The sequence below is a fragment of the Ptychodera flava genome, chromosome 1, assembly GCF_041260155.1.
Source record: "Ptychodera flava strain L36383 chromosome 1, AS_Pfla_20210202, whole genome shotgun sequence".
Lineage (NCBI taxonomy): Eukaryota > Metazoa > Hemichordata > Enteropneusta > Ptychoderidae > Ptychodera > Ptychodera flava.
The window spans coordinates 17,961,051-17,976,968 of record NC_091928.1 but is presented as its reverse complement, the minus strand read 5'-3'; the positions used below and the strand labels follow the sequence as shown (position 1 = coordinate 17,976,968).

The following is a 15,918-nucleotide window of genomic DNA, read 5'->3' as shown; positions in this document are numbered from 1 at the left end:
TCTTCAAAGCTTCTTACTCTGTTGTGTTCGTTACATAGACACCAACATGTACACGAAAGTGTCCCATCACTCACCATTGTTTTTTGCCTCTATGAAAATGTCAGTCTTTTTAGAAATCTAGTTAACATCATTGCTTGTATGTTGTTTCATGTAGACTTCATAACCAAATAATTCCAAAAAAAATACTATTCTAGTCATGTTTCATGAGTTTATGAAAACATCATGCATACATGTTATGTTTACAGCAATTCTTTTACCTCAGAGTATCTGCCCTTTATTTGTGAAAGAGAAAATAGAAAGTTGGTGTTCAATAAAGTCTCACAACCTCCTGGTTTAAGTTACCAGAATTTAAATATTCACAATAAAAGTATATTTTAAAGTGACATGGTGGAGAATTACGGGCTGAGTTGAATTCTTCTTGAACACTTGAGTTCAAGGAGAGTACATTGCAGACAGTATAAATACACATCAAAATGAATATATTGCAGCTTGTCCACTGATTACCAGTCTGGCTGATTAAATTGGGCTAATGTGCAGCATCTCCGAAGCTGTTATCCAATTGGTTGGCTGAATCTTACCATTAGTATTGAATAATACACAAAAGACTCCCTAAGTTGCTGTGAATAGTGACAATTGACCAATCAGCTATAACCTTCCGAGCCAGTTGCAGCAGATTAAATTCTGTCTGTGTTATTGGACAAATGTGCACCAGCTCAGAATGTTGCAGTTGATCAATACAAGTAGGTTACAATAATTCACAGCAATTTAGGTTCTTAAACTATAGCTATGAGAAACTGGTTGGCTGTTTGGAAAGTATTCAATAGTAACAATGATTTTAAACCAACCAATGTTCTACAAGCTTTTGAGATGCTGCACATCACCAGTCTGTCTTGAAGTGTATGTAACCTTAAGGGGATAATGAGTGTAAATAGATTCTACCATGCCTGTAAAGTGCTGTCCTAGTGTCAATACATCTTGCATTATGGAAGACAAAAAATGGCAGAATAGTGAAGGCTTGGAGAGTTTCAATGTTGCATCTATGACAGGGACACTAAGCTGGAACTTTTGAAAGCATTTTCATTGTTTCTATTCTGCAAGAAAAAACATACATTTTCTTCTTCTTCCAAAGTGTGTTTATAAAGCATTGCCAACACAATGCATGATACACAACATGAAATGTCATTTATGACAAATTAATTCTACTCCGGACTGAAAATCACATGTCAATGACAGCAATGAACAACACCTGCACAGAGGCTGTATCAACATGTGAAGCACTCAGCATTTTGACATCATCTAGGAAGTAGAGGAAGAAATTGTATTGCACAATAAAAATACTGGACAATACATGAAATGTTACAGCTTATGAACCTCTAAGCTTTGAATTTTAAGTCAAGACAAGTACCATACAGTATGAGATTGCTTTCAAAATAGACTTCAAAATAGTGTTTAATCTTAGAACCCTGAACATCCTCATAACTTGTATCTGACACAAGTTTGAACTCACAGCCAATGCTATTATAATGTAATGGTTACTGCTATAAATTGCTGGAGGCAGCGGTAATCACTACTTGAAAAATTCAACAATTCCACTATTCAAAAATATTGTCAAATGTTGATTACAAAATCCACCAAACAAGTTCAACCTATTTTTAGTGGGTATTTGTTACCTTTAAAGGGTTACAGGGAGACTGCCATGAATGTGACAAAATGCCTGGAAACGGTTGCCCACAGTGACTATCAAGTTTCTCAATGGCTAATTCTTTTGTGATGGTGCTGTATTTCAAGCCTCGCGGACAAATCTTACTGCATGTGCCAAAGATTGGAAAGTTTAAAGCACTGAATTTGCATTTACTTCAACTGTTACTCTGCAATGGTCATTCAAACTCAAAATATTAATAAAATCTGTCATGATCAAAATAAATCACAAGGTAAAAAGTGCCGACTCCAAACTATCAAAACATTCAAAACAAGAAATATCCAGACATTTTTATACAGTGACAGGAATGGTAAAATCAATAAAATGCCACAGAATGAAATAATCTTAATATTCTCTAACCACTTATACATGTGTGTATCTTTTATTTATGACAGAATTCACATACTGTCAGAACATACATGTTAGAACATACAAGAATCCTGGTGCCAATTTAATTTACAGGATTTATGATATACATTCTGAAATTGGATTTATATATTTTATGACATAGATACTGCAGCTTGTACACCTTCCTGTTCAATGCATCAGCCTGGTCACGAAGGAAGGCAAGCATACACTACTACTGTTCACATAAATTATTCAAATTTTCACATTAAAACATTAATTAATATGTAAATGTACATGAGTATATCAGCCAATAAAATCACATCTTTACAACAATTTCATAAAGTCAGTTAAAAAGAATGAGAGACAACAAAAAGTGCAAATGGTGGACCAGCTAGAACCCATAAACTGTTATGAATATGTCTGTCAATTTCAGAGTTGCAGACCTACTCCTGAAATTAACACCTTTAATTAGTGGCACTCAGCGAACACTTTATTATGGATTCACTTATCTCAATGCTTGCTCAAAACAATGAAAACATGGGTAAAATGTGTATCACACAATGTCCTGTCCATTTCTCTGTATGTTAAATTTCGTCAACACCTAACACTATTCTAATGGTGAATCCAACATAATTTGCAGGGTTCACAACATTTACAACACAACAATCAAGTCCCACCACTTATCAGTGTGGCATTGTGTAGAGTTCAATACCCTGATCAGGTCAGGTCATTGACCTTTTTGACCTAGGTCTACCCTTTCAATTTCAACTGGATAAAAACAATGTGGTTACACCACTACAGTATAACACGTTCAAATTGTTCAAATTGGCAATGCTATTACACTTGACCTTGGCATAGCAAAAACTTCATCATGAAAGACCTGAGTTTTTTAGCAGTAAATACAGAGTCATGAAGGCTATATGAAACACGGATGTTTCACATCCACACTGGTCTAGTTCTTCAAGGAACAGTAGCTTCACTCTTTGATTTCTTATCCTAGTGATCTTCAGTGTATAAGCTTGTAACACTGTGGTGGACTTAACCTTGTAAAAACTGAGTAAGGTGTTCATTATCATCTTGTAAACAGCATAGTGTGCTCAGTATAAACTTGTGAACGGAGAACTCTGTTTATTATAAAATTTTAAACAGAGTTATTTGTGTAGTATTACAGTGACTTTTAATCATGACAGTTTATTAATTTATAAAGCTCGTAAACACATTAGTGAAGTCAAACTTGTAAACGAAACATTTATACATTATGGTCAACGTTATCATAGAGAATGAATGCAAATCCTAACAAAAGATTTATTTTGATGGTTTATCAAGCTTGACAAAATGATGTATTTAGGTCACTACACGTCACAAATGTTCCAACAAAATACCCAAATTTAAAGCTACCATTCCTTTGAACTTAACTTTTACAATGTTGATGTTTCGATCAGAAAGTACTAGTAGAATTGAGTTGAGTCACATTTCTGTGGATATACCCGAGCGTGGACAATAAATATATCGATTAAATTATGTTTGTTATCTGTGTCCCAGCGGATGACTGTTGTGATTCCAGTTGATGCAATATTAAATGAGGTAGCTCTGCTGTGCATCTTGTCCATGTGAAAAAAACATGTGGTGGTGCAAACTTGGACTTTTACCAGGGTAGCTTGAAGTTCGAAAAGGCAGATATGCAAATGAAGTTAATTGGCATGCGAAAAATTAAAAGGATAAGCAACATGCTTGAATGAAGATTTAGAATGGAAATCATCCATAAGCTTTGGTAAGTTTCTAAGTTGTAATTCAGCAAGAGGAAATTCGGCAAATACGGCCAAAGTTAGAAATTCTTGGTTTTGTATCAACTGGGGGAAAAAAGCCGAAAACCTTTCTTGCAGAATTTTCCATCCTTGGCAATATTCTGTCACAAAACTAAGCCATGATATTTAACTTGCGACAAAACTCTTCCTCAGAACAGTCATATTACAGAGTGGTGATGTGAAACAGTAACCAATAGAAGCATACATGTATAGTTACAGGGAACGTGCTTGTGTTAGAAAACTGCCAAATAAAGGCACATTGATTTTGTGTTGAATATTGTGAAAAACGTTCTGTAACTGCATACATACCCATCTTTCAAAAGATTGAGTCAACACAAGACTGAGAATTTCCTTACTTTCACCTCACAGATTTTCGTGAGTGTAGTCACTGCAGATGGTTGAAAGAGTACTTTCCCCCTTGTGGCAATCACAACCACTGAGGGCGCTCTACAGGCTACTTTGATGAACACTATATTACAGTTATATTGCCATGAATTGTCGTACTGGTGGCAGAGATAGCAACAATCAAGGTTTCATTTCATGAAGAAATTTTAACTTTTCAAACAGAAATAAATCTTTCCTACACAGCCAAAATAGAGTTCACAGTATGCTAAAACTTAGGAATTATGTAGTGGGTATAAGAAAGTGATAGCAATAAACTTAGTGATAAAAACGTGAAAAGTATAAAAAGAAACAGGCAAACAACAGATTACTCAAATTTTTTCTTGAGTTTTTGCTTGAAGAATACCGGCAGCAACGAAAGGACGGCGAGGACTCCCAAGACAATGATGGATCTCATGGAGACAGCATCGCTTGCATTCATCAACTGGTATAGAGTTGTTCCAGCCTGGATTGCAATGAAAGACAATGGTGCTACACCTGGGGAGACAGAACACAGGAAAAGTAACACGTGATATCTACACTTTTCACAACATTGTATCGTACAAATTCAATGGGTTCATCACGGGCCTAAAACCTGTCACAAACAATGCCCATGGAATTTCTACATGACAGCCCAATGGACAATGTTCAGAACTAACACAAAAATCTAGGAGACATCAAAGGGGCCCTCGACCTATCAGATTTCTATAGCATAATTTTCTAAGGGTCAATATATAAACAAACAAATGGTGTCCATTAAGTTTATTTATAACTTTAGGAGGGTTCCAAATGGAGATTCTGACTCTCAGCATGGGGTATAAAATCCAAAATACCATTAAATCAAGACAGCAACTCATGGGGAAAGGATTACATCTCACACACAGTCAAAAACACAGAGTTGCTATACTGTCAGCTGGCTGGCAGAGGTCAAAGGTTACAATATGAAGACAGATTTGGATAGATCATCGTTACAGAAAATGACCTTTTCATCCCTGATCTGGATTTTGAAGACCAAGGTTTTACGGACACACGGACCCAGTCTGAGGAGGGTCATATGTCACAAGAATGAGGTCAATAAATCTGTATCAGGGACCATAAAGTTTAGTTTGTTAAGGTTATAAAAATAAAATTATGCAGAGTTTTGAACGTAAAAATATTCACAATATCAAAATTTTATTGCCATTTGCTTTGGTTGTTGACAGAATTGATGCATCTTGTCACAGATTGATATACCGGTAAAAATTATGTCAAATACAGCAATGTATGTGAACAGTGGCGACATGCTGCTGATATGAAGCCAGAACAGTGAGACATGGTTTGGATTCACATTCGGATAAAGTGTGTTGAATCATGATACAGCAACTTACTGCACAAACTGAGGATGCTTTTACCCCATACCATTACATGGGAATATTGCACAAGGTATATGATAATATGCTATTTTATCATAAAAGCTCATGGTTGTAATCCTTAGATTCAAAGTATCTCACCATTTCTGATACATTTTGACATCTGATGTCCCTCGGATTCAATGACATTTTAGTATACCTGAGATAACAAACCATTAAGCTTCCCTTCACAATTGAATGTATAGCAAATTGTTCAAGTTATGTGAGTCGTACCTGACTTTGATAAGCCAGCATAAACGATGAAATATTTAAGTAATAAAGCACACCCAGCGACGGTACAGCATGAGATTTTGACTAGTTCACGACATATGCAAGAGTATTAGCGAGTGCATATATGATGTGAAGTGGTCAAAACTGAGTGGTATACCGTCACTGGGTGTGATTTATTGCTATTATATCATAACAGTATATTGAAACTGCCAAAAGCTAGCATGTATGCCAGCTGTGGTATATCGCAAATATACCATGCTTCTTTTCACTTTACAACCAACCAGATTGCTGTATTTGCACCATCAATATACTGGTATGATATTCTACAGAATTTATCTTTACAATCAAACACACAGCTGCAAATACCCTCTTCCATGCTTTTTCTTGTTCAATATGCACTTAGAGAAAGTTGCTTGAATACTATCATTTTGTTAAAGTGGCAGTATATGAAAGTGTGACTAAGAATTCACCATGTGCAAGTTAAATCAGAGAATTTCAAGTTCTCTATTACAGTATAATAGTTAGCTGCTTTCTTCTCTGCCACAGTGACATTGCAACAACAGAAAAGCCTGACAACGAAACTCCACCACTTACCAAAAAATGTTCCCACGAAAAATGGAGTTAGTGGCACATCAATGACAGGTGAAGCTATATTAATGAACCAATTTGGCAGAAACGGTGTAATTCTTAAAAACAAAATGTAATTTAACAAATGTTCCCGGTGTCTGTTTACCTGCAAGACAAAGAAAGACACTTATTTCAATGTGAAGAACATTTTCCAAATATATCAGCTACAAAGTAATATCTGTTACTTAAGTTTCATGCATTCTGCATCTGTTACTTAAGTTTCATGCATTCTGCAATCTTCAGACAGACAGTCAGAACTGAAAATATCCTTAGTTCTACACTCTCATTTACATGGTTTGAACTCTGAGAGAGAGAGAGAGAGAGAGAGAGGGAGGCAGAGGAGAGAGAGACAGAGACAGAGAGATGTGTGTGTCTCTCTCTCTCTTTCAAAGTATTCAGATGACCTTGTGAAAAGTTACACAGTGCTTGATGCTAAAAGAAGAGCATTATAAATAATAAAATGAATTACTTCAAGTAAAAAGTAATTATAAATGTACCTGGGCAATCTTCAGTCAGAATATTGCTAGATGTATGAAACAGATATATTTTGCACATAAAGTAATTTATGTTGTATATATATATATATATATATATATACATACATATATTATATATATATATATATATATATATATATATATATATACATATATACATACATATATATATACATATATATACAGTATGTATGCATGTATGTATGTATGTGTGTATATGTATATATATCTATATATATATATATATATATATATATATATATATATATGTATATATGTATGTATGTATGTATGTATGTATGTATGTATGTGTGTGTGTGTGTGTGAATGTGTGTCCTATTGTATTTACCTCTTAAGGTCAACATTATATATCATTTGGTAGCAATCATATTCTGACACTTCTTATTACTGAAAGCAACAAAGTAAAACAAGCAAATAAACAAAGACAAACTCACTGTTGCTGCCCATTCAGCTACTCTGTCTGGGATGTATTTTTGCACTAGTCTTCTGCCAACCAGGTATGACAGTAGATAGCAGTTAGTTGCACCTATTCCTGAACACTGTAATAAAATTATATAAATATTTAACATGCCAGTTTTTCTCATATTTTCTGTGAAGAAAACTGATTCAATCTGAAAGACTGAAAGCCTGATTGTTAGTAATTCCAAAAAGATATATTATGCAGTAATTCCAAAAACAATATTATGCTGTAGTAATGAATTATTACTTTCATACAGTTCCTGACTGCCGGAGGTACTATTCTTTTACGTGGTTCCATTCCCTCAATTCAAAACCTTTCTTGACATTAAAGAAATGTTCAACCAAAGATTGGTGTGACTGTTACTACTGTACATCAATACAGTAGATGTATTATATCTTGGTCTTCAAAGAGCAGGTTATTCGTATCATATTACCGAGAGAGTGATAGAGACAGAGAGATGAAATACAATATTTGAATCACATCTTATGTATTTGATAACAGCACATTTGAATTTCTTATCTATTCCTCCGACAATATGAAATGCATCAAAATATTTGGCATTAAAGTATCTGAGTGACATCGGTACTTACCAAACAGACTAGAAACAAAGCTAATGGAAAGGGAAAGAGGAAACCTGATAATATACTCAGAAATATTGAACCAGGTATTGCAAATGTTTGTAAGCTGATTGTGAAGTTAAGGTAAAAATCACTTAAATGGTACAAAATACAATGTCAACATCTGCATTATTCCTGGGCTGACAAATATCAAATACCAATTGTCAAATAATCATTATTATAAGAGACCAAATTTGTTGTTTCTTGTATCCAAGTTATATACTTCTCAATATTCATTTGGTCAGAAATAGTTACCAGTGATAGAAAATTTTTCTTAGGTTTTACAGTTCACTTCTCCAAGGTCGAATTCTTCGGAGAGTAAGTATAGTAAGCAAGTTATAATGGCAATGACCTTGCATGTCCAGCAATCTTACACAGCTGACAATATGATTGGTCATGCTAATAAACATGGATGATTTTTTTGGAAAAATCATGCATACATTGTTTGTTGAGTTGATATTTCAAGATGCAATGGCAGAAAACTGACTTTCCAAACAATTCAACTCGTTGAAAACGAATATTATCTTGTGGGTTGTGACTACTGGCACCCTATACTTCAGATGAACTACATCAATGTTTGGTAAGAACTCTCGACGAAGAAATATTATATTTCCACTGATAAAGTGCTCAGCAAAAATCACTGAGAATGTTTGCATAGATGAGATTTTAGCATAAAGGATACAATATATAGGTTATAAAATAGCCACCCAACACTGTAAAGTAGTACATATCTTTATACCGTGACAAAACTTTCCCAAGGTCCTTTGCATCGTCTATATTTTTGGGAAGTTTTATCATTTCTGCTTCTTCACTGAAAGAAAAAAGTCATTAAAGAAAGATGTTAAAAAGGTACCATGGCTGTAATTTTTGATAGCATTTTCACTTTTTGTTCTACAAATCAATTTCATTTTCATATATTTCCCTAGTTATTTTTTAAGTACAAAAATGATAGCCTTAACCCTTTGAACGCCAAAGTCAATTTTTGCCACCTTTATAAAATATAACCACGGCAATTTTTCAGATCTTTGCTAAATTTTGATTTTAAAAATGTAGTCACTGAAATGTTATGTCCATTTGGTTGAATATTATCCAAAAAAATTACCAAAAAATTTACAAAAATTTGTAAAATGTTGCACTAAAATTTTGGCCAGAAAAATTACAGTGCTTGAGGGATTGAGTACGCAAAGCACTGTGTACGGTATGATATGTAAAGTCTGGACTGAAATTGTCAGAAAACAATGATATTAAACACTTCTGACATTGTACATACAAACTGGGTTAAACAATGATTTCGAAAGTAGAACAAGAAATTGAGTTTACACAGGCAATGGTAACACCAAAAAATGCATAAAAAAGTACAGTGAACCCTTTGACTGCCAAAGTCATTTTTGTCACCTTTACAAAATATAATGCACAAATTTTTTTTTAGATCCAGACAATTTTTTCAGATTTTCCCAAAATATTTTAATCAAAAACTCTACCAAATAAAAAGCTGTGATTATTTAGTCTCAAATCCTCTTAAAAAATTACAGAAAAATTAATAAAATTAGAAAAATGTTGCACTAAAATTTTGATGGGATTAATCACAGCTCTAAAGGGGTTGTTAATCCTTTAGTTAAATATCATGCATGTGGACTTTTGTAATGGTACAGTTCATTGATGGTTAAGTATGTTAGTAAAGGAGAGATCATTCTCAATCCAAAATCTATCTTTTATCATGAAGTCTGAGTCTTTCAATTTAACACCAAGTCATGTTACTGGCAAAAAGAAAACAGATGATGAATTATATGACAAAAACTAACATAAACAAATAATAAAAATCTATTCCAATAAAACAAACATTTGTATTGTCTAGTTACAAGCTTGTAACAATATGAATAAGTAGCTACATGTATCCCCATCCCCTCGTTTCAGCAGGGTTGCATGTAAACCATCAAACAGGGAAATTGGGATGACAGCTTTCCATCACTCTATCATCAGTGTCAAAGTTTATCAAAGACGATATCATTACAATTTTGCATGATGCATTCTCTGGCTCTCTGCAAGCCCTTTGTCCAGAGTTCAAGGATCAAAGGTCATATGATACAAAAGTGGGTCTTGTTTCTGTGCAGTGAATACTGTGCGCTCATTATTATATCTCAGACTGAGTAAGAGATTCAGATTAATACTGACACAGAAACATTGCAATATTTCATATTGTCATGACAACATGTGTAAATCATGGATCTGGAAGTATGAAATATAGCTACAACTAAACATCTTTCTTCTATGACACTGAAGACCTGATAACTTGATCGTTACTCAGCCAGTAGCTGTGACTTCTGATGATTTTTTTTCACTGTTTGTTTCAACATTAACTAGAGTTTCTTGCTCTACTCCACTAGCCATGTTGAGATGCACAGTATTCAGCTTGCCAATTCAGCCTATTTACACATGTACTACTGCAGTGATATTGTTGACAGGTGAATTGCGGTCAGGAAAAGAATTTCAAACGAAAACCATAAAAATGCAATTTACCTTGTACTGTGTTGACAACTTACACAAATAATAGGCGTTTCAACAAAGTTGGGAGTAAAGCAAGAACTTGCAATTGACACACAAAGCAAAAAAAAATCAAACTTCTACACAGATGACAAATCCCACTACGAATTTGCCAGGTCAAAAAGGTCAAAAGAGGTAATTTGAACTTCTATATTACTAGATTATATTACCGTACTATCTGATGCTATGGTGTCTAAATATAAACATTTAAATACATTTTGATTCAACCTGGTTGAACTCGAATAATCTCATTGCTGGTGTACAAGGAACAGCCATGGGGTCAAATTTTGGGGCATGACAATTAACATTTGTAATGTAACATTAAGTATATTTGCCACCCAAAAGGTAAGCCGTACCGTTTTCATATTAAGCACTGAACTGTTAGCTTTTACAGGTGGTAAGGGAGGAAACAACTGGTTCGTCACGAATGTAAAGACTATAAATAACATGTCCATATTGTTAATAACATGCCACATATATCTATTTTTAGCAATATCATGGAAATATCCTTGTAATTATCAACTACAATGGACAATTTGAAAAGAGATGCCACTTTATTTTATGACATCATATGTACTCACGGCTCTAACTTGGGAAATGTCCAATACACGCCACCCATCACCAATAAAGATGATATAAATATCAGTGCCAGTATAATAAATGACCTTGTGGACCCTTCGTCTGTGTCGTCATCCTTGGATGCAGTTTGTCCTTCTGAAGGAAAAAAAGAGCGACTGTCAATATACTTCATGTAAACCTGAGTGTGAAATGAAGAAAGTTGGATTCATCACAGTCAAGGGAGGGACTGTGGATTTGTAAATACAAGACTATCTACACTGTAAATCCGTAAACCATGTCCATCATCGCCATTTGCCGCTTCCTACGATCTAACCCGCACAAGTACATAGTGTACTGGTCATTGAACTTCTACTCGTGTTCCATGGTCTTTCCAAACTCAGCATTGGATTTCGGTCGCGTCATATTTACTGGGAATTCCACTGATGGCAACTACCATCTGGCTTGTCTCTTTCAAAGGACGACAGAATACAAATCCTTCGGTACGACCGTACATAATGCAGCTGCCGGCGGCGGATGTACATTGACGCGGTGATGACACTGTTCGATCGTACGATTGGATTCCACCTCGACTTACCACGGATTTGCTGGTCACTACGTCCGATTCGCTCCCGTAACACATTATCGGTGTCCGCCATTCGTCGTTGCCAGGAAGGTAATGGTGGCCGTTTCAAATGGTGTATACTCGATCTTGAAACAAAATTACAGTGACTACTATCTACTGACGTGTATTTGAGTTCAGCGGTCACAATAGCCATTGAAAGGTGTCGCACTAGCCGGTGTATTACTTTATTCATAGCTGTTTATTCGTAAAACCCTGCTTCCGCATTTCGGTGCTTTTGTACTAATACTCTACTGCATGCTACGGTAGTAAATACCATGAAAAGATCAAAGTTATTCTAAAACATGTTTGAAAATTAAAACTGTGCCTCGTTATAATTCAGGGTATTAAGTGTATCAGAAGGGCCGCATCAGTGTCGGACGACTACACAGACTGTATTTAAAACGACACTCATTGCTGCTGTTGCTGTTTTCTATTCAGCTATTGGCATCATAATAAGGGGCGTAACAAAATTCGTTAATCCACTTTTTATCATTTCATTCAAACGGGGGAAAAAACTTATAATGTTTTTCATGTAATTTCAGCACCATGCATTTTCCGTTTTGAATATTACGTGCTGTGGTACAGCTTCTCAGTGATGGATCATTTGTTATCCGGGGAGGAGCTTGGAAAGTTTTTTGGGGAAAATTCCGACTCACCTTGGGAGTCCTCGGTTTTATTGTCACTTCGCGCTCTCTGGACCCACATCGAAAATACTTCTTCTCAGTGACCCGTCAATTTTTGTAAGTTTTATTCTGTTCCTCCTCATGTTATATTATTTTACTTGATTTTAAGCAAGTTTTTTGGCAATGTTCCTTTTATTTTTATCAGTGTTACAGAGCATCCGTCTTATCTTATACGTTTTCACTCAACTTTAATAGATTTACATTTTGTCCCCTTATTTTTACGCACTGTATCCAGCATTATTCCATTTAGGTTTGTTGTTTGTTTGTTTTTTGTTTTTGCTTTTTGTTGTTGTTTTTTTTTTTTCATTTTAACCAGGCATTTTATCTTACGCCAATTAGATTTACAAAGTCCTCTTCGTTTTTTACACATTGTTTCTAGTTTTTACATCAATTTACACTGTGTTTTTATCATCTCGTTTTCACATTTTAGACCCTTAAGAAGACCTGTGTATGGTCGAAACGGTAAAATAAAGTTTTTAACCGTAGACAGAGCGACTTGCTCTTTTCTTCAAACTCTCTAATTACTTCAAGTCCATGTCTCCTTCGAGTTGTTGCATCTACACTGTGGTTGGACTGATTTTAGCCACATCTACGAACTCATTTAACTTTGGTACGAAAGAATCAAACATTTTCGGGTTCGCCCGGTCTGTCAACGCCCAAGGTTCGCCTTTGTTTGAACTCAAGTTTTGATAAGTACTGTAGCACCAAAAACGCACACACACTGTGTCGTGTTTTTAATTGAAATATCCCATTGTCGAGACATTTTGGACAATTTGGGCCAAATGACTGTAGATCAAACCGCCCCTTGCCAAGTCCCACATCTAGTTCATCGTATACATTAAAACCACATGTAGTAACTTTACGGTAGCAGACGGAAATATACTAGTAAAGTCACCTGAGGTAAAAAAATTGTAATGGATGATATTATGCACTCGAAAGTGAATTTAACTGAAAAAACTAAAGTTTAATTTACTTTACAGAATGAAGTAACATCATTTAGGTAGAAGGGCAATATTATTGTCATCAAAGTAACAATGTCGTCCCCGAAGAACTATCTACTGTAGTCACAGTTCTTCCTTGCTTTCTTTTGAAAAATATAAATTTCTTACAAGTGGCAAATAAGACAAATCTAAAAAACAGTAAACATGTCGAGCGAACGTCTTCAAGCTATCTATCAAAATTCCAAATACATCCACTAGCCGTAATGATTTTCACAGAACAACCGTGCGTGTTTGATTTAATCACATGGCGCACTTACATGTATTGCGTTATTAAGGCTACGCCTTGACGACCTAGGGCAAAGTTTCACCCAAGCAACATTAAGTTCCACAAGATGACCATAGACGTATGACATGGGTTTCTACCGTACAGTTTGTACTTGAAATGGGGCATCACTTATTGGTACTGGAGCTGGAGTACTCCAGAGCGAATATACCAAGTATATGTTCTGTGACCTGTGAGGGAATAAATGCAGCATGTGAACCCTAAAAGAGCTGGGCATTTTGGTCGAGACTTTTGCTTGTGTGGACTTTTTTAAAACTGTGGACTGAGCAATGTTTTTACTGTTGTGTTTTGTGCGGATTGAAAATTTAAGTTCTTCATAGCGAGTTCAACGTTGGATAAGGATTTTGAACTCGGTAGTGAGGGTATATTAATTTTCTTTTCTAAACCAAAACGTTGCCAATGACCCCTGATTTGTTTCCTTACTGCGGTTTGAAGATTTCTTGGGGAAAGATTGAATAATTATTATCACAAGCCGTGGCATTCATATGATTGTAACGATAAAAACCAAGTAAAAGTGAAATGAACAATTGTTTGATGATAGTCGGTGATTTTACAGCAAATACTCTATACTTGCTCGGCCTGATGCATGCACTGATCATAGATCTCACAACTTATTCTCAATTATAAGCAGCTTTCTATGCTTGTTTGTTGAAATTCCCCGTAAACAGACCCAATTTAATATTTGATAGCGTCGGTGTTTTGAACAAACCATGGTGAAATGGGTTATACAAGTAAGATTGCAGTGTTAGGGCCCTGTCACACCTTGACGATTTAGCCAGCGGATGCGGCGACGCGACGTATCAAAATTCTCTAAAACGCTGGCTTATGCTGAACTACGATGTATTTTTCAATTTTGAGCATATACATAGCACATTCATAACATACCCACAGGTTAAAAGTACGTTTTGGGTACGCTAGGCAATTATCTTGACGAATTTCGGACTTATAAGTAATTTACAAGTAACATGTGTGAACGTGTATCAACGAGTGCATGACCTACCTACAACTATGGCCCGCATGTGCGGGACGTGTGAGTCATACGCTGACATATACGTCGAAAAGTTTGCGTAAGCACAAAACCTCTCGCCGTACAACGACATACAACGAGATACTACGACGTATTCCAACGTGCTTCAGCGTGCTCTTAACTTATAAAATTTACCCATAACGTTTTCGACGTAAGCCCAGCGTATTCGCCAAACTTTTCATACGTTGGCATAAAACTGGCTAAATCGTCGAGGTGTGACAGGGCCTTTATGAATTTACTGCATGCGCAGCACATGTTATGTGAAAAGTACGCACCGTAGCCGTAATAAGAATGTTATTTTTCAGTCCTAGATTGTTGCGTTGTACATTAGCTTGTTTACGAACTTCCTCTCTGCCATGCATGATCCCAAACACCATTTGGAAGCCTGTACTACACGTGCTTGCTCATCGCATGACGCAAGCTGCCCCAACGCTGCATCATGATTATCACGGCGTAAAGTTAACGGAACAGTTATGCCTGGTATCGTTGTGTTGTCATCGTATGCAACCAGCAAGCCTACGTCTTATTTTAACGTTTTTGGGTTGTTTTGTTTTTCTTTAATCAGTACTTTTCACCCTGCCCCCATACTATTGTCATATGGACCAAGTAAAGAGGATTAACGGCGTTGTTAAAATGATGGTGAAAATCGAAATGAATTGAAATTTTCCTACAGACTCTGGTTAACTTTTTTGTACATAAATATGCGCATCCTATACGCAATTGTTTGATGTGACGTAAGCCAAGCTCAGCGAGCTTGTGTGGCGGTGAGACGTAATTACTCCCTCTAGATCTACGAACATAGTATAGGTCTACTCTCAAAAGTCAGGCTTCATTCTGAGGAATACTTCATTTGAACCCTATAAAACTAATCCAACCCAAAACCTAATCAAGGATGTAACGTAGAATCCACCAGGAATTATGAGGGGTTGGAAGTTGGGGATTAACCATAATATTTCAAGGGGTGGTCAGATTAGCAAAACAATCTGCTGAGTAAAACTTACAGGTTTCAGGTAGCTATGCTGAACTCTAATAACAAAATATTGATACGAAGATCGAGCAATCGAAAAAGTCTGAAAATTCTTGGCAACAAGTAGCATATGCATGCCTCGCAAAACCCGAAAAAATAATT

General features: G+C 35.7%; 1 protein-coding gene across 1 annotated transcript; it reads right to left on the bottom strand.

Moving 5' to 3' along the window:
* Nucleotides 1-1,996: 1,996 nt before the first annotated feature.
* Nucleotides 1,997-11,965, bottom strand: LOC139131861 (transmembrane protein 41B-like). Its single transcript, XM_070698156.1, has 7 exons — nt 11,769-11,965; nt 11,197-11,329; nt 8,757-8,885; nt 8,048-8,141; nt 7,432-7,536; nt 6,447-6,585; nt 1,997-4,731 (listed from the first exon to the last, which is right to left on the bottom strand). Exons 1-7 carry the CDS (start codon nt 11,947-11,949, stop codon nt 4,562-4,564), a joined length of 951 nt encoding a protein of 316 aa, XP_070554257.1. The 5' UTR covers nt 11,950-11,965; the 3' UTR covers nt 1,997-4,561.
* Nucleotides 11,966-15,918: the final 3,953 nt, after the last annotated feature.

Bases quoted from the DNA above. Each gene is read 5' to 3' on its own strand.
- LOC139131861 (XM_070698156.1), bottom strand. From the start codon at position 11,949: ATGGCTATTGTGACCGCTGAACTCAAATACACGTCAGTAGATAGTAGT. The intron at 11,330-11,768 runs GTAAGTCGAGGT...TTTTTCCTTCAG, and splicing joins TAGTGACCAGCAAATCCGTG to AAGGACAAACTGCATCCAAG. The intron at 8,886-11,196 runs GTGAGTACATAT...TTTTTCTTTCAG, and splicing joins ACATTTCCCAAGTTAGAGCC to TGAAGAAGCAGAAATGATAA.